The 20,083-nt window shown below is 42.1% G+C and overlaps 1 protein-coding gene across 6 annotated transcripts in view; it reads right to left on the bottom strand.

Annotated features, from left to right (window-relative positions):
* Positions 1 to 3,683: 3,683 nt before the first annotated feature.
* LOC134359857 (G-protein-signaling modulator 1-like) overlaps positions 3,684 to 20,083 on the bottom strand; it is a 294,482-nt gene continuing 278,082 nt past the window's right edge. For all 6 annotated transcript variants that reach the window (XM_063073605.1, XM_063073611.1, XM_063073608.1 and 3 more), the window contains 3 exons: positions 13,437 to 13,596; positions 9,212 to 9,420; positions 3,684 to 5,421 (listed from right to left, as the gene is read on the bottom strand). In XM_063073605.1, coding sequence (XP_062929675.1) covers positions 5,239 to 5,421; positions 9,212 to 9,420; positions 13,437 to 13,596 — 552 coding nt within the window. In that variant the 3' untranslated portion in view covers positions 3,684 to 5,238. The remainder of the gene's footprint in view (positions 5,422 to 9,211; positions 9,421 to 13,436; positions 13,597 to 20,083) is intronic.

The raw sequence follows: 20,083 nt of genomic DNA, 5'->3' as shown, positions 1-20,083 counted from the left end.
TGTACAAAAAAAAATGTGGTTTGACTGTGGATTTGCAACTGTTCTGTGCTTCGTTTGAAGTAACTGAATGTTAATTACCCAGTCAGGTGGGGCTGAATAACTTGCAGATGACAGAAGAGATGAAGCACACACAGTTCAGGCTCTTTGGCGCATGATATTGTGCCGACCTTTTAACCTACTCCCACGTCAATCTAACGCTTCCTTTCCACATCGTCCTCCATTTTTCTGCCATCTATATGCCCAAGTCTTTTAAATCTCTCAAATTTATCTGTCTCTACCACTACCTGAACAGCGTCCCACACTCAGTGTAAAAAAAAACTGTCTGACAGTCCCCCCCAATACTTTCCTTAAATATCTTAAAATTATGCTCCCATTTCTGCCTTGAGAAAATGGCACTGGCTGTCCACTTAATCTATGCTTCTTATCTTGTACATCTGTATGGAGTCATCTTTTATCTTTCTTCACTCCAAAGAAAAAAAATCCTAGCTCACTCAACCATTCTTCATAAAATATGCTCACTCATCCAACTTGTATCTTGAAAACGATCCCATTGCTCAAAATTCGCCAAATACAAGTCGGCCTCATCTGGTTCAGACGGGTGACCAAAAGCTGGGGTTTTGAAGTGTTAGGAATTCAAACACAAGGTGCTGTCAGTTGAGCACACTGCCAGCCCTATTGGGGTGAATGAGAGCGGGAGTGTAGACAGACCAGACCCGAACTGCTGCAGTGGGATGTGAGGGATTGGCGAATCTATCTAGGGATTTGACAGGAATAACGTGTTGGAAATGTTCAACAGGTCGGGCAACATCTGTGCAAAGAGGAATAGAGTTAACCTCTCTGGTCAGAGATTCTTTGAAAGAACTGGGAAAGAGATCAGGACTGCTACTGTAGCCAAATTCTGCAACCATGAAACTGTGCCTGTAAAATGGTAGGCGACTTGTTGCGATATTATTTGTGATTCTCCCGTGTTTATAACCATAATGTAAACAAAATGCATCTTCCTCCTCATTTGGTTTTTGAACAGTTAGACATCATTGGCATAAATGACTCAGTAATTTGTCAGCTTGGGTTACATAGGATCTTTTTCCAGCACAGGGTGATATTCATCCGGACTCGTTTGCATACAAATACTTGGCTTTTTAAACTCTGCTGTAATTACTGATGTTTCTTAAAGTTTACAATGTGTATTTAACAACTTTCACAATCTCAGCATGCTCAAAGTCAAGAGAACTATTTTAGAGTAACGCCTTTAACATTGGATACAAAATTCAATTTGCATACAGCAGATATGCACAAACAGCAGTGCGTATTGACTAAGTAATCCATGGTGTTGGTTGAGGTAGATTATTGGCTGAGACACTAGGGAGAACATTGAAGATCAAGAAAGCAGGCGATCTGGTCTGATCTCCCTGCCATTCAATATGATCCTGACTGCTCTGCCCCACACCCCGTAACTCTTGGTTCACTGATCTTTCAAATAAAATCTACTTTTTAAACAATTCCAGTAATCTGGGTTCCACAGCCCTTTGGGGTCAAGAATTCCAGGGATTCACCACCTTTCAGGAAATTCCTATGCATCTCAGTTTTGAACGACGTCTTATTCCCTTGAGGCTTTTTTTTTACTGGTGCAAACATTTCTATATTTATCCTGTCACACAACCTTCTGTTTTCAAAACTGAGGTACAAAGGAATTTCTTCTTAGAGTGGTAGATCTTAGAATTCTCTACTCCAAAGGGCTGTGGAGATAAAATTTCTGGAGATGTTTAAAAAGTATACAAACTTCCTTAAACCGTTCGCAATAACTTTTTTTAAATTCCCAGGAATTAGTTTACAGAATCTCTTCTGAATGCTTCTTATATTGGTATATACTTAGTTTATCGTGTTCTGCAGGGGTCAGTGTTGGGAAAATGCTTCTTTTCACTCTATATGTCAGTGATTTGGATGGAATTTGTAGCCAGGTTTGCAGACAATATGAAGGTAGGAGGGGTGGGTAGTGTTGCGGAACATGTTGAGGAAGAGTGCGTGCCTTGGAGAACATAACCAGACCAAAAGATGTGGATGAATCAAGAGATTTGCAACCCGCTGAGGGCTAGATCTGTGGCATTCAACAGCAGTGAATCAGAAACATGCAAGAAGTCCAGGTACGACCTACAGGAGGCTTATTTTAAGGGTGAAAAACAATTCTGATTGAGGTTAGAAACGGAATTGGATGCATGTCAGCTCTGGCAGGATTTGCAAACCATTATTTCCTATGAATTTAAACCTAAAATCATAAATCATGATGGTTCACTTGCAGATGAGCCCAATGCCTTTTATGTACACTTTGAAAGAGAGAATAAAGCTACACCTATAGGAATTGCTGCAGCATCTAGTGACCGTGATCTGTCTCGGAAACCGACGCTAGAACATCTCAAGAGGCGTCAGGCCCTGATGGTGTACCTGGTAGGGTTCTGAAAACCTGTGCCAACCAGCTGGCGGGCGTACTCAAGGACATCTTCAATCTCTCGCCGCTGCAGGTGGAAGTTCCCACCCGCTTCAAAAGGGTGACAATCGTATCAGTGCCCAAGAAGAATAAGGTGAGCTGCCTCAAAGATTTTTGCCCAGTGGCACTCATATCTACTGTGATGAAGTGCTTTGGGAGGTTAGTCATAGCCAGGACCAACTCCTGCCTAAACAAGGATCTGGACCAGCTGTAATTTGCTATCACCACAATAGGTCTACCGAGGCGTGAGAAGTTTCAAGTTCCTCGGTGTGAGCATTTCTGAGGATCTACACTGGGCCCAACATATTGACGCAATTACAAAGAAGGCACAATAGTGGCTATACTTCTTAGGAGTTTGAGAAGAATTTGTATGTCAGCAAAAACTCTCACAAATTTCTACAGATGAACCGTGGAGAGAGTTCTAGCTGGATCCATCACCCAGCTGGTTTAGTAAAAGCTACAGAAAGTTGTAAACTACACCAGCTCCATCATGGGCGCTAGCCTCCCCAGCATCCAGGTGATGCCTCAAAAAGGTGACATCCATTATTAAGGACCCCCCCCAACCCCCAGGACATGCCCTCTTGTCATTGCTGCCATCAAAGAGGTACAGGAGCCGAAACACACAACTCTGTGTTTCAAGAACAGCATCAGATTTCTGAATGGACTATGAACCCTCGAACATTTCCTGAGTATTTCCTCTCCAGGGAATAGTTATTTGTCTGTGTTATGTGTACCTACAGTAATTTATAGTTTTATTATGTATGGCTACCATAAAACAACTAATTGGAGTTAGATAATTTAGGTTGGATTTAATCATCTTCAGTGTTCATTTCTTGCTATAATAACGTCTCCCAAGTTAAATCTCTCAGCCAATCAGAGATTGAGAATAATACCCACCATGTATAGTTACTGTACTATGGCATCACAGAACAGGACAAGAAGAATCTGTTCTGTATCTTTTAAAATTAACTCTGCTTGGTGTTTTACACCTCTTTCTCTATTAAAACTCACCTCTGCCCTCAGGTTTTGTGTCTCAGTCGAGTGTAGATCTAGTCAGTCCAGGCTTTGTGTACTGCAGTAGGTCTAGCCATTGCTCTCCCGGTCTGCCATATGTTGTAGCAAAGGAAGGGGAGGGGGGCAAAATGGGCACAGAAATCACATCACTGGAAACATTTGTTCAACACTGATCTCTGTGATCCGGATCAAACAAAACAACTGATGTCTGTTTGTAGTTTTATTACAAGCTTGTGTAAAATTTAATACACTGCAAATTGACCGAAACTGCATCTTTTAAGTAAAATGAGCCCATTATATTTACAGAAGTTGAGTATGAAATCTAAGAGAAACACGTTACTTTACTGGCAGTGTCTGAGGGGTGGGGGGGGGGAGAAATTGTACCAGAAAGGCTCAAATGTTAAACATACAGCAGCTGTTACAACATGAAATAGCATTTACATATCCCCAAGGGTGACAAAGAGCTTTTTTTATTCATGAATTAAACCCAGAATTTAATTGTTTCTAGGTCAGTACAAAGGATTACTGTATTTCTGCTGGCATGCTCTCCAGGACCAGCATATATTAGGCCTTGGCATGTTCTTGTTTTGTGGTTAAATGGATTAGAAATGCAAATATACTACAAAAAAAATGTAGAAGGAAAACTGGTTCCCCAGGGAGGCATCCCAGTGGCCTGCTGCACTTCAATGACACAGCCTACAGCAGGTTGTCACTAGATTGCATTCACACAGCGGGAAATCCTCCTTCAGACAGCACGGACAAAATCCGCAGAAAGAACAGACTTGAAGCGCTCGCATTTCTTTTCCACTTTCCACAACCTCAGGATGCCACAGAGCATTTCACAGCTAACGAATTACTTCTGAAACCAGTCAGCTGCTGCAGTGTGCCCAGAAAACACCCATTAACGGTCAATGTAATTATTTGCTTAAACTGAAATGTTGGCCAGCTCCTTTTGTGCTGGGGATGCACTTTATTTCACTTGTTGGGCAAGTCCAAGCTCCACTCTGGCACTTAGATTAATCATGGAACATGATTTTTTAAAAAAAAGTGTATGAAGCAATTACTACAATTTAGAAACACAGCGGCTTCAGGGTTTCAGTGCAGTATCAAAAACCCATACACCGATGATCTCTTTGTGATCTGAGTCACACTAACTTCAAAAGAGAAATTAATAGCAACTCATTCAATAAGAGAAAACAGTCTGCTTATCCAATGTTCTATTATGAAAGTTCAAAGCAAAGAAGTTAATTAATCTCTAAGTGGATCTAGGGTCCATGTGGATTGGGTTTTTCACATTATATCCATAATATCTGTGTGAAGGTATGAGATGCGTCTGCACAAGTAAAGTGAATGAAATGTGATGTGTGGTGTGCATGTACTTTTTCACGCACACATTCTGTGCATAAGTCTGTGGATATCTGTGTGTGATAACAGACCCACATGTTCTACAGTACCAGCAGTTTTACATTCATTCAACGCCGTCACGTACAAAATAACCTAATACTGTGCTGGTATCTTTCCACCTCCCACAGATTAATTCTTGTACCATTTGAAATAAAGCATAATTGTTCAGATTTTGGTTCATTAATTATGATGGGTTTAAAGCAGTCGTCTAGAAGCATGTGCTGATCTCACAGGGGTAGTGTGGACAGCTTTTGGCCTGGGCTCCCTTGTAGTGTTGGCGGGGGCACTGATCCGCACAGGAGTCCAGCTTGTTTACAAGCCTGTCGGTGGCACGCTGCTCAGCAGGAGCCCGGCCCGCTCTGTTCCAGCCCTTCACGGTTTGACGGAAGGTCAACTCGCTGCTCGTCCATCCGCTTGGCCTGCACCCTCTGGATCAGGCTGAAAAAGTCCTCGTCAGGGACCGTGGGTCCTCGTGGTGCCGGGCTGGGCGGAGCACATCTCTGGTCGTCAATCCTGGATGACTGCAGCAGAGAATAAACCGTTTGAGTCATCAGACACCAATGCATTTTAAAACTAAGGAGTAATCCTGACGAAGGGTCTCAGCCTGAAACGTCTTCCTAGAGATGCTGCCTGGCCTGCTGCGTTCACCAGCTACTTTTATGTGTGTTGGTTGAATAATTTTAAAGCAGTTTCAATTGGAGAGGATGCCACACTGACATGGATATTCAAGGAGAGGATTTGATGAAGGTATCAGGATTTTCTTTTCAGGTGGAGGGAGAAATTTTATGTTAGAGGCACAGAAACAATATAGATCACTCAGACTCATACACTTAATTTTGTTAGCTCAAGGCTGATTTATAGCTTAATGCCATTTACAAGCTTGACAACAGCTACCCTCAGTTCTAAAATCTGATTCCATCCCTGATCTTTTTATTGTATCCTATAGAGATGCTCATGACATCAGCCTGTACATCCAAAACGAAGTTCAAGGTGTATGGTATAATGAGGACTTGAACTTTAAATCTCTGCCACTGTTACAAGTTACCAAACAGTAACTATTAACATTAATGGTTAACCCAACGCATTTGCTCAAAACAACAAATTTCACAAGCAGGAAGAAATGGGGGTGCAACTGAGGAATAGATCCTTAAATTTATGAGAAGGTTCAGGGACGGGAAGCATTAGGTGAAGAAATTTGTTTCCATATTCACACCTACGTCCTTTCTGTGCTGGCCAGATGAGGTGAAGGGCAAGAAATAAATCGCAGTTTCTACTCCTGATCAGTCTGAATGAAAAGTCAGAGGGTGAACTAAAGTGACCCTTAGTCAGAATCGCTTACAACATATCAATTATAGGTTGATCACGATGAAAATCTACAACTAATAATGTACAGCTTTAAAATTTATCCAACTTGAAGGCGTTAGTATCAATTTCTCCTTCTGGTGAAACATACTCCCTTCCACCTCCACTTCCCGTATTCCCCACTCTAACCTTTTACTTCTTCTCACCTGCCTATAACTTCCACCTTGGGTCCCTGCCTCCTTCCCTTTCTCTTATGGTCCACTCTCCTCTCCAATTAGATTCCTTCTTCTCTAGCCCTTGACCTTTCCCCACCCACCTGCCTTCACCTATTGCCTTCCAGCCGGCCTCTTTCCCCTCCTCTACCGCCTTTTCCTTCTGGCATCTCTCCCGCTTCCTTCTCTGTCCACGTGAAGGGTCTTGGCCCGAAACGTTGACGTACATGGAGCTTAGAAAAATAGAAGGCTATGGGTAAGCCTAGTAATTTCTAAGGTAGGGACATGTTCGGCACAACTTTTTGGGCCGAAGGGCCTGTATTGTGCTGTAGGTTTTCTATGTTTCTATTTATTCTTTTCTATAGATGCTGCCTGACCTACTGAGTTCCATCAGTGTTTTGTGTGTGTTTGTTTAAAAAGCTGGTGTATATGAGCCAATCCATCATTTTTTTTGATAAGGGAAGCAGCTTGTTTGGCCACTATAGGAGGAAGTTAGGACTGACCATTAAATGAGACTGTCCAATATGCCAGGTTTCCTCATATTAGTGAACCTGCTCGGTTTTTAATAACATTCCACCAGCTTTCCGAACATTACAGATACTTGTGTTTTATTTACTGGGTTTAATTTTAATTCAAATGTCGTGGTGAGATTTGGACTTGCATCATCTTGACTGCACTTCATCACATTATACTTTTGACTGAACTAAGCAAATATTCTGAGGTCCCTGTCTTTCTCCCATAGTCCCATATATCTTCCCCTCCCGTTATTCCTTGTGAAATCCTCTGGAAAGTGCATCCACTCAAGAAAAATATCACAGAAATTTAAAAAGCCAAATGTTTCCTCAAGGAATTTCAATCTGTGCCCTTGTCTCTTTTATATCATCTTATTCACCGAAACAATTCCATGTTTTTGAATAATTTTAATGTAGTTTTAAATTTCTCTATTCCAAGAATCTCAGCCCTGATCTCTTGAATATTTTCCCTATAACTCAAGCCTTCTCTCCCACCACTTCTCAAAGGCTTTGATATCAAACCTGAAATGTGTGCTGCACAGAACTGAGCAGAAGTCATTAAAACTGATCATCTGGGAATGGTGCTGTCAAGCAGGCAGGTTTTATGGGCTTCCGGATGCCCTTTCTTTTAATACTGTACCCCAAAACACTTATAATTCATTGCTTTATTAATAAAACCAGGAGACATAGGAGCTGAATTATCGAGTCTGTTCTGCCATTAGATCATGGCTGATTTATTTTCCCTCTCAACCCCATTCTCCTGCCTTCTCCCCTTAACCTCTTGGCATCCTTTTTATTAGTACATTACACACTACGATAATAAATTTTCTAATGAACAAGTTTAAAGGGAGTATGGGAAGGGAATGGAAAGGGAACACAGCTGACACCAGCAGATTACAAATGATCGTCATTTTATTGTACCCCATCTGGGGCTTAATCAATGTTCTATCGAAATTCAGCTTGACTACCTGGACTTTCATCCTCTGTTACTGATTAAAGAATCACAAACTCTCCTCAACTTTCCCTACCAAAGGAGTGTGTACCATTCTCAGATCTGTTTAAAATTGTACCATTTACTTCATATTGTCTTTTCCCATTCTGCCTATCAAAATATTTCACACTTCCCTGTAGAATTTAATTAGTCATGTGTCTGCCAAATTTCACCAATCTGGTAGTGTCTGACATAAACACAAGAGATTCTGCACATGCTTGAAAAGCAGAGCAGCACACACAAAGTGCTGGAGGAACTCAGCAGGTCAGGCAGCATCTACGGAGAGGAATAAAGAGTCGATGTTTCGGGCTGAGAACCTTCAATAGGACTGAAAATGAAGGGGGGCATGCAGAAGCCAGAATAAAAAGGTAGTAGGGGGAGGGAAAGGAGTACAAGCTGGAAGGTGATAGATGTGGGGGAAGGCAGGCGGGTGAGGATAGGTGGTAAAAGTAAAAGAATGAAGGAGGAATATGATAGGAAAGGAGAATAGACTATGGGAGAAAGGAGAGGAGAAGGAACACCATATAGACAGGTGAAGCGAAGAGAAGGGTTTCAGAGGGGAGCCAGAATGGGAAATGGAAAAGCAGGGAAGAGGAAAGGGGGAAAAAAGTTGTTGAAATTGAAGCACATGCTGTCAGGTTGGAGGCCTCCCAGATGGAACACGAGGTGTTCTCCTCTAATCTGAGGGTGGCAGGAGAGGACACGGACAGCCGTGTTGGAATGGGGTCTGAAATTAAAGTGGCTGGGCACCAGGAAACCCTCCCCCTTGCAGATGGAATGAAGGTGCTCGTCAATCTACGCTGGGTCTCACTAATGCAGAGGAGGCCACACCAAGATCGCTGGATACAGTAGACAATCCCAAACAAAATCTGCAGGTGAAGTGTTGCCTCAACCTCACGGAGTGTTTCGGGCCCTGAATGGTGGTGAGAGAGGAAGTGTATGGGCAGATGTAGCATTTAGTCCACTTGCAGGGATAAGTGCCAGGAGGGAGATCAGTGGGGAGGGACGAGTGGACAAGGGAATCATGGAGCCAATGATCCCTGGAGAAAGCAGAGAGTGGGGGGAAGGAGGGTGTGTTTACTGGTAGGATCCGGTTGAAGATAGCGGAAGTTGTGGAGAGTTATGTGCTGGACAACTTTTTTTTTGGCCATCAGCCAATCTTCTATTCACACTGTCTGTTCCTCTGCAATCTCACTGGCTTCAATTTGAAGCTAATTGTACAGGTGAAACATTGCTTATAAAACCTGGGATTTTTCTCACTGCTGAAGTGAGTCAAACCCCTCACCGTTCCCACCTGGCATTTCATTAACATGTTGAAGAACTCATCTCCGGGCTCCTGAGAGTCTCCTTCTGGCCGCAGATGCCCCATCACCACCTGGCTGTTGTTGTGCGTGATCCTTAGTCCGGGCAGGCTGCCCACATTGGCTCGCTGATCGTCCAACCTTCGACTCTGAGAGCTCGCTATCAAGTCAAAGAACTCCTCTGTCTGCGGGGATGCTTGAGCTGTAAAAGAAGGCGGTGAGGGGTGGAAAACAAGCGAAGCAAATGAAAAACCATTAGCAGGGTGAAAAACAACAGCAGTGTATCTTAAATACAAGAGATTCTGCAGACGCCTGAAATCCTGCGCAACACACACCAAATGCTGGGTGAACTCAGCAAGTCAGGCAGTATCTACGGAGGGAATAAACAATCGACATTTTATTTATGTCATTTCTGTGACTACTCGTGGCAACTTGCAATACCAAAATTAGCTACAACATTACACACACTGCAACATAACTACCCTTCTGAAGTGCGTAATTGGCTGTAAAGTGGTTTGCTTTACCCTGTTCGGTTTCCTCCTCCTATAGTCAATAATATATAAGTACTGGCTTTTATTTCTTTCTTCTGCGGTAATCTTACCTAAGAACTAGAAGAGGTAGACTTCTATTCGGGTCCGCATACCTACTCCAACATGAGGCAAGATCAAGGCTGACCTTCTCCCTCTGTGCCATTTTCCTGCATTAAACCTGTACCCTTTAATATCCAGAGGTTTATCAATCGTGACCAAGAACCAACCATGTAGCTGGGCCAAAATTTATTTTTTTTTAAAGTTTATTCATTCAAGGCTTGTGCACTTGTTCAGTGACCATCCCTATTAACCCCTGAACTAAGGGGGCAGTTAAGAGTCAACCATTCTGGTGGGTCTAGGGCAGGGGTTCCCAACCTTTTTAATGCGATGGACTAACACCATTAAACAAGGGTTCTGTGGACCCCACATTGGGAAACCCTGGTCTAAGGTCACATATAGATCACATCAGGTAAGAACAAAAGAATTCCTTCCATGAAAGACGTCTTTGAACCAGCTGTCTTTTGCTCACTGAGTCCAGCTTACCTTTTTTGAAAATTCCATATTTATTTAATTACCTTGAATTCTGAATTATCCTGCGGCCCTGGCGGGATTTGAATTTAGGTCTCTGGACCTTTCCAAGAACTCAACTATAGTATCACAGATTAAACAGTTGACATTTTGGGCGAAACCCTTCAACAGAAACATTGAATGTTTATTCCTTTTCATTGATGCTGCCTGAGCTGAGTTCCTTCAGCATTTTGTGCGCTGCTCTGAATTTCCAGCAGCTCCAGAATCTTGTGTTTATGACTTAACCACAATGCTGTCTGCCATCTCTCCTATAAATCTTCTCAAAAGCCTGAACTTTAACCATAAACACCATTAGTTAATTCCTCCTTGCCATCTGCAAACGTTGGTAGTTTTGTTCCTTTCAGTAATGGGCGCAGAAGGAATGGGCAAAGAAATGTACACCGATGCCTCTGAGCAGAATCTGCTGTAACAGGCCACTGGGAGATGTGCGCACCACCTCTAAGAATTAAACATATAAGCAGAAGTCCTCTATCAACCTACACACACTCTCTGAATAGAGCAAAATTAGTCCCTTGTTAAGCAGTACTTGTATATCATGGAAATTATCCATTAAGTTTATGTGGAGCTTTAACTTTGTAAGGCACGGTTAAAATTTGACTTTCATTTGTTGGTGTATTGGACTAATATTTAGTTTCAGAGTTGACCAGACTAAAAGTATTGGGAGTTTCTGATGAACCTGGCTCAGGGTGAAGGAGCTATTAAAGAGGGAGATGGCACATGAAGAGTTACCATTATGTAAATTACTTGATTTGTCCTTATTTAAAGCAGAGCTGAGAAAACCTATTCAAAATTTACACCCCAGAAATAGGCCTTTCATCCCAAACAACTTGTGCTGTGAATATTTTCCCTTTCACCACTTTATGTTTCTATTTCTTTCTCTGCCATTAACTGTAAAACAACAAAAGTCCATCTCCTGATATCTTGTATCGGCTTCTCTGTCTAGAGATGTTGCCTTTCCAGTTTATTTCAAAATTCTACCATTCACAGTATTTAACTTCTTCCCCTCGTATCCTTATCCAGCTTTGCAATTCTAATTATGCCTGGTTGAAAAATATCTGTCGAGTTCCTTAAGGGGCCAAATAGCAAGTCACACATTTCTTATTCCCAGTTCTGGACTCTACACAAGTGGGAACATTATCTCTACTTTGAGCCAAACAATCCTCCTCAGAATTTTAAAGAAGCCTTTAAGGTCAGCTCCCAGCCTTCACTTCCCTAAACCCCCAGTCTTTATTGGAAGATCTGATCAACCAGGGAATATCACCCTTGAGAATATGTTCTACATCTCTCTTAGTGTCTCCCTTTCCTCTCTATAAAATGGAGATCTGCATTGTGCTTAGCATTTCAAATATTTACCAAGCAGCCCATGATGACTGAGAAGTAACCACTTCCCGTTGGTATTTTGTCTATACAATGGTTAAAATGGTGGAGCATTATTGACAAATTCCATATTCACCGGCTAACTGTGTTCACATTGCCATTCCCTGCATGGATCAGCATTCTAACTTCTGGTCTCTGATAGTGAAGTTGCTGTATGACAATACTGGAAACACAGCCAAGAGCTTGCCACACAGTTAGACAAGATGCTGCACAGCACTCTTCAAAGGTACTGGGCAGGGAACATGCTGACCGTGTTCCCTGCACAGTACCGCCAAAGAGTGCCCTGCTAGAGCTAGATATAAAAGATACTCCTGCACTTCTACTATGCCTGCATTCATTTCTTGCATGAGCTGTGCTGAACAGATTGCCCAATAACTATGTCCAGACTCGGGTTTTGACACTGGGGCTTCAACAGTCTTGGTCAGTTTAAATAAAAACACATTCCTGGCAGATATGATTCAACTATTCCTCAAATCAACTTGGGTCAACTTTTCCTCTGAAAGTGACCTCGTTTAATTAGGACTCTGCAGTGGCCGGTTACAAAGTTGCACCAGAAGGATCCAGACAAAATCGACTCCACCACTCCTGTTCAACAGATGGAGATGTGCAAATACAAATCAGTTATACAAAATGCTGGAGAAACTCAGCAGGTCAGGCAGCATCTATGGAGAGGAATGAACAGTCAACATTTTGTGCTGAGATCCTTCATCAGGACTGAAAGGGTGGGGGAGGGGAAGAAGTCCAAGTTTATTGTCATTCAATCGTATACATATACACCACCAAATGAAACAGCATTCCTCTGGACCAAGGTGCACAACGCAGTATGTATAACATATAACTCACACACAACACTAAGATAATAATACTACAGATAAATTAACACATAATATAGTATATTTCTGCCACAAGTCAAAAACTAAACAACATAATGCTACTGGCGCTTCATACGTGATCAGACCTGGGTGGTAACAGGGAGTTCAGTCGTCTCATGGTCTGGGGGCAGTAGCTCATTTCCATCCTGACAGTCCTTGTCCTAATGCTACTGTATCTCCTGTCTGATGGTAGGGGGTCAGAGAGATTGTTGAATGGATGGGAGGGATCATTGATAACGCTCAGGGCCCTACATATGTAGTTCTCCTGATAAAGAACTCAGATGGATGGAGAAGAGATCCTAAAGATCCTCTCACCAGTCCTTGCAAGTACAAGCTGGCAAGTGATGGGTAAAGCCAGGCGAGGGAGAAGGTAGATGGGTGGGGTAGAAGGGATGAAGTAAGAAGCTGGGAGGCAAAGGATTGAAGAAGAAGAAATCTGATAGGAGAAAAGAGTGGATTATGGGGTTAAGGGAAGGAGGGGTTCTGAAAGGCAGGTGAAGAGAAGGGGTAAGATTGGAGCGAGAATGGGGAAAGGAAAAAAGAAAGAAAGGGAGAGTGACGAAATTTCCAGAAGTTAGAAAAATTGACGTTCATACCATCAGGTTGGAGGCAAACCAGATGGTATGGTGCTCTAATCCGAGAGTGGCCTCCTTGAGGCAGTCAAGGATGCTCTCCACTGTGCATCTAATTAACTAGTCACGGACTGACATGTTGGAATGGGAGTGACAAGTAGAATTAAAATGGGTGTCCACCGGGAAATCCCTCCTATTGTGGCAGACAGAGCGAAGGTACTCAACAAAGCAGTACAGCATATACAATGCCATTTGTTGAACGAACCATCTTGTACTCACATATTCTATCCTGCAGAGGAGACACTGGGGTTGACGCACTCCCTGTCATGCCATTCTGTTGCTCTTCAAACGTACATCGCTGGTCATCCATACGATTACTTTGGAAGCGACTTAGTAAATCGAAGAAACATTCTTCATCTGAAGGATCCCGGTTTACCCTCTACACGATTCAGGTGACAATAAAAGAATGTTGTGAACTTAACATTGATTTAATATTTCAGGCAACATAATGCTAATCTATCAATGTTAACATATCCCTTTCAGTTGCTGTTTTAACTAATTAAACTTGAACTGATTTATTTATACACTATTCATACAAATCCACTAATGTGCAGCGAGGGGGGAGAAAAATGAGCATATTAAATATTCCCTAACTCAGCTTTGTATGCACATGCACGTAGACAAAATGACTGTTCTGACACGAACAGTTCAGTTATTCAAATCTTGTCGTGGTACGGTGAAAGATACGAACTGAAAAAGGATCTAGAGCTTTCCCGATGTATATGACAAAGAAACTCTTCTTGGGCTTCCAGCTGCGTACACGTGTAAGGGGTTTCTTCTTTTGTTACTGCAAAGGCTAATAAAATGGCTTCTTTGTTATGTTAAAAATAAAGATGGCTTCTTTGTTATGTTAACTGCAGAGAAAGTGCTTCTCTCTTGCAGCTTGTTTGGGTTATAATTACTGATAAGAGAATTGTACTCATTTGCTAACCAACTGGGATAGATGTTATTCTTTCTTGTCTGTCTGTAAGCTATTGTTTTTGTGGGCTTTGGGGCAGAAGGCGGATGGGGACAGAGAGAGGAGACGCGATGCTGTAAGCTGGGCGATGGGATGGACCCCGAGCGGCAGTCCGAGCCCCAGGGTTTTCGGGAGGAGAACTGAAGAGGAAGGACGTGCTGGACGTGCTGGACGCGCTCTGGTCGAGCACCGTGGTTGGTCCCAGGCGGCGAGTCGAGGGGGTCGGAGGAGATCATACGGTGGAAAAAGGATCCCGTTAATTGAGCTCCAACGGTTGTGCACGAAGTGGTTGAACTCTGATAAGATTGGCGTCTTTTACTTTTTCCTTTTATATTGTATCTCTATTAATTACATAGTTCCAGTAAGAATGATAAAGTGTAATCATTTAATTGCATATGGTGTACTGTCTGTTATTTGGCATGGTGCAGTACATCACACAGCATCTACACAAACTGATTACCCAGTTTGGAGGGGCCGAAGGCTGCTCCCCCTAGACGAAAGCGAGCTGAGCGAGCCTGAAGCTTACCGGGGGCTACACACGTATCAATTGTAGCTGATGTTTTTGTGACAAACTCTGCCATCTTCATCAGGATGAATGAAGAAGATGGCAGTTTGTCATTGAAATGCCAGTTACAATTGATACCCGGACCGGTTGGAAGCCCAAGAAGAGTTTAACAATACAAACTGTTATGACGAAAGGGAGCCAACTTGGTGTGTTGACCTCAGCATCCACAGAGCTAATCGGAGGATATATGAAGGGTGTAAATAGATGAAAGATCCAATGTAGCTGTCTACTGAAGATGAAGACATTTACGTTGAGGCAGCTACTTGCTTTTCTCTCCAAAGTTAATGCCTGACAGAGTTGGTAACATAATGTATTTTACTGTATGACAATGATAAAGTAAAAGTTTTAGACATCCAAGTGCAAATTACATTCACTGGTATATATCGATTTAGAGTCAACATTTCTATTATAAACTGAGAGTGGTCAAAGCATTCTTAGTTGAAAGATACTTTTCTGATCTGCACAAGTCACTGGCAGCAACATACAATGTATACAACGGACAAGGTGGAGCAGAAACTAACATTAATCCCATTGAATGGATGTGGAAGGAAGTCACTAATTCATCCGAGCTATTGATCGAAAAGGTACTCATAAGTGGAACGTATCGATTTACATTTCCCCATTTCTCTGGAAAAGTGAGCTTTACCTCAAGTTTGGCTTTTCAATAACTAAGCTCAGCATTCTGACAAAGTTGGTTCATGGTTATCTCTTCACCTACACCAGTGTGGCACATTATTTCGCTATTGTTTTTGGGAGCCCCACATGTAATATGACAATAAAGTACATATATATACATAATATGTTCAAAGTAAATTTATTATCAAAGTACATATATATCACCATATATAACCCTGAGGTTCACTTTCTTGTGGGCATTCACAGCAAATACGAAGATACACAATAGAATCAATGAAAAATTACACACGACAGACAAAGACCCAACGTGCAGAAGACAAACTAGGCAAATACAAAAATAAATTTAAAAAAATAAATAAATAAGGAATAAGTATCAAGTACATGAACTGAAGTGTCCTTGAAAACGAGTCTATGGGCTGTGGGGACAGTTCAGTGATGGGGTAATTGAATTTGAGTGAAGTTATCCTCTCTGGTTCAAGAGCCTGATGGCTAAGGGGTAATAACTGTTCCTGAACCTGCTGAGATGGGTCCTGAGGCTCCTGTACCTTCTTCATGATGACAGCGGCAAGAAGAGAGCATTGCTTGGATGGTAGGAGTCCTTGATGATGGATGCTCCTTTCCTGCAAAGGCACTCCTTGTAGATGTGCTCAATGGTGATGAGGGCTCCAACCCTGTTGGACTGGGTCATATCCACTACTTTTTGTGGGCTTTTCCATTCAAGGGCATTGGTGTTCCCATACCGGGCCATGATGCAACCAGCCAATATACTCTCCACCGCACATCTATAGGAAGTTTGTCAAAGTTTAGATGACATGCAGAATCTTTACAAACTTCTAAAAATGTAGAGGTATGCCATGCTTTCTTTGTAATGGCTCTTATGTGCTGAACCCAGGACAGATCCGCTGAAATGATAACACCAAGGAACTTAAAGTTCCTGATCCTCTCCACCTTTTATCCCCGATGAGGACTGGCTCATGGACCTCCGGTTTCCTCCTCCTATAGTCAATATTCAGCTCCTTGGTCTTGCTGACACTGAGTGAAGGGCTGTTGTTGTGGCAGCACACAGACAGATTTTCAATCTCCCTCCTATGTGCTGATCCATCACCACTTTTGATTCAGCCAAGGATAGTGGTGTTGTCAGCAAACTTAAATATGGCATTGAAGCTGTGCTTAGCCTCACAGTCATTAGTAAATAGCACGAACAGCACAGCCTTGTGGTGCACCTGTGCTAATGACGATGATGATGATGATTATGAGGACACGCAGTCCCCTTTTATTGTCATTTAGTAATGCATGATTAAGAAATGATAAAATGTTTTTCCAGAACGATATCACGAAAACATATGACAAACTGACTTAAAAACTAACAAATACCACATAATTATAACATATAGATATAACAGTGCAAAGCAATACCGTAATTTGATAAGAACAGACTATGGCACAGTAAAAAGTCTCAAAGTCTCTCGAAAGTCCCATCATCTCATGCAGACGGTAAACCTCCAGCGCTGCCAACTTGCCGATGCAGCATTGTGGAAGCATCTGACCACACTCCAACTCTGAGTCCGTCCGAAAACTCCGAGCCTCCAACCACCCCTTTGACACCGAGCACCATCTCTACCGAGCGCTTCGACCCCGGCCCCGGCAACAGGCGATACGTAAAGCTGAGGATTTGGGGCCTTCGTCTCCAGAGACTCTCAATCGCACAGTAGCAGCGGCAGCAAAGCAGGCATTTCAGGAGTTACTCCAGATGCTCCTTGGCGCTTCTCACGGCTGTCTCCATCAAATCCGGACTGTGCACGGCCCCCTAGTTACACATTATCGATATTCATTCTGAATGGCCGCGCGCACTGCGCTGCGCCACGATCTTCTCCTCCCTCCTTTATGGTGATTGTGGGAGGTGCCGTTACCGATCCAAACAGACTGGGGTCTGCAAATGAGGAAATCAAAGATCCAGTTGCATAGGGAGTTATTGAGGCCTAGATCTTGGAGCTTACTGATTAGTTTTGAGGGGATGTTAGTATTGAATGCCAAGCTGTAGTCAATGAAGAGTATCCTGATGTTTACATCTTCACTGTCCAGATGTTCCAGGGTTGAGTGAAGAGCCAACGAAATGGCATCTGCTGTTACCTTATTGTGACTGTAGGCAAATTGCAGCAGATCCAAGTCGCTCCTCAGGCAGGAGTTGACATGTCCCATAACCAACCTCTCAAAGCACTTCATTACACTGGATGTAAATTACAGGTAAATTACTTGCATGTTGCATTTCATATATTGCAACAGTGACCACACTTCGAAAGTACTTATAATGTGCTTTGGGACATCCCAAAGTTGTAAAAGGCATTATAGAAATGCACACCTTTTGTATAACAGTCCCAATTTACTCTATAGTAACACACAATTGATTATAAGTTTATGGCAGCTTGCATAATATCCAAATCTATTAAAGCAGAACACTTCCTGTGTTTGCTTGGTACTGTCCTCCAGCATTCACTTGGTGGAAGAAAAAGCAGACCAAGACAACTCAGGAACTTGGGCTGTATTCTTTTTTTGTGTCTTTGTGATTGTTTTTTCCCTGAAAACTGTATGCGTTATTTGTGCTATGTGCAATGTGCAGTGTGCTGTTGGTAATGTGTTTTGCATGCTGGTCCCAGAGGAACGCTGCTTTGTTTGGCTTTTCACACGTATGGTTGAATGGTAATTAAGCTTGAAGCTTGAACCAATTAATGACTCTGCCAAAAGCATTGAGGATCTTATTGTCAAATTATACATCAAATACAACTTTGAAATGGAAGCCTGTTTCTAAGGATATAATTTGAAAATTATACCAGACTAGTTGAGAGTAAAGATAAACAAAGCTCCCACTAACTTTCTTCCCTTTGGAGTCAGTGTGTACATAAGTACTTCCTTACGCCACTTCCAGTTCAACTAAAATGATTTTCTATTCGGATGAAAGCAGTTAACAACACGTTTCTTTTCCACACAAAGAAATTAAAAAATTACCCAACAAATTACAGATATACGACAACTGAGAAATCCAACATGAGACTACAAGATCGTTTTACAATTTTTTTTTTGGACACTTTCCAGTTTGAGGGGTTTAGCTGCAAGTGAGTTGGGACAGGATATTGAGCTGTGTGAAATCTGCAGTATTCAAATGTGAGATTCCAGAGAGGACCAGGTTCATAGTATTCATGGTTAATAATGAACAGATTGAACTAAAATGTAACTCCTCAGAGTTGGTGAGGGTCAACAAGAATAGAATCATAGAGAAGTTACAACACAGGTTGTGACCATTCGATCCAATGACTTTGTGCCAACTCTATACAAGAACAAACATGCTTTTCTACCCCTACCCCTATCCTATTGTCCTGCAAGTATTTTCTCTTTCTAGGTACTTTACTTTTGGACAACCGCCCTCCTCGAAGAGTCAGTGTGTACAAAGGTTTTTCCTCAAGTTTCTTCAAATTCATATAAAATTAGTTGGAAGTAGTTTTAAAACATGTTTCTTTTCCATTTTCATGTATGATCTCAAAGCATTTAAATTTCACATTTTTAATTGGTTATCATTTATAGTGTAACAGATCCATTTTATATTTTGAATCCCATGGAAAAAGCTGAATAAATTGGGCAGCTACTTGGCAAACCCTGCTACAGGTCACCGCACTCAGCTAAACACTGATCACCACAGCATGCACATGGAAAAAAAGCAGATAAAATCCTACTTGGAAATCCTCTTAACCAGGCTTTCACATGGTACAACCACAAGAGGAACTATTTTAATCTCAACGTTAAGAAAACTCTGAACTTCTTGATAAGACAAAACAAACTTTCTATTATTGATGCTGACAAAAATTCCAACTTTGAGAGAACACTTTGACTCAAAACAGCATAATATTGATGATGTTACAATAGGACCAGAACAATTACACTATAAGCTTGCATTCCCTGTAGGGTATAGTACTTACTGCAAAACTTGCAATGGTACAGACAAATTATTTTCAAGTTACTAAGATTGCAAAGGCATAAGTTGATTTAATCAATGTTTGAAAATAAAAAGACAAAGCAACACACACACACACACACACACACACACAATGCTGGAGGAACTTAGGTCAGGCAAGCACCTATGGAGGGGAATTAACAGCCAACGTTTCGGCCTGAGACCCTTCATCAGAACTGGAAAGGAAGGAAGAGGGGAAGGAAGATAGTTAAAAGGTGATAGGTGAAGCCAGGGGGATAGGAAAGGAAAAGGGTTGGAGAGGAAGGAATCTGATAGGAGAGGAAAGAGGAACATAGGAGAAAGGGAAGGAGGAAGGGACCCAGGGGGAAGTGATAGGCAGGTGAGAGAAGGTTACAGGCCAGTGTGGGAAACAGAAGAAGAGGAGGGGCAATCGATATTCAAGCCATCAGGTTGGAGGCTACCCAGATGTTGCTCCTCCATCCTGAGGGTTACTTTAAAGTTGAATTCTTTAGTGGAACCCAAACAATTAATCAGTCATTCTATCCAGTGACCTATCTAAAGTGCTTTTACAGCCTGTTGCCTCTTATTTCAGATTTGGGAACAGGAGCCTGGTAGTCAGTGATTCAAATAATGATCTCAAGGCACAAGTCTGAATCCCTTCCCAGCAGCTGGGGAACTTAATTTCAGTTAATTAAGCAAATCTGGAATAAAAAAAGCCAGCACTAGCTTGCTGACTATAAAGC

The sequence above is a fragment of the Mobula hypostoma genome, chromosome 21, assembly GCF_963921235.1.
Source record: "Mobula hypostoma chromosome 21, sMobHyp1.1, whole genome shotgun sequence".
Taxonomy (NCBI): Eukaryota; Metazoa; Chordata; class Chondrichthyes; order Myliobatiformes; family Myliobatidae; genus Mobula; species Mobula hypostoma.
The sequence above is the reverse complement of the archived record's forward strand: the minus strand, read 5'-3'. Positions and strand labels throughout refer to the sequence as shown.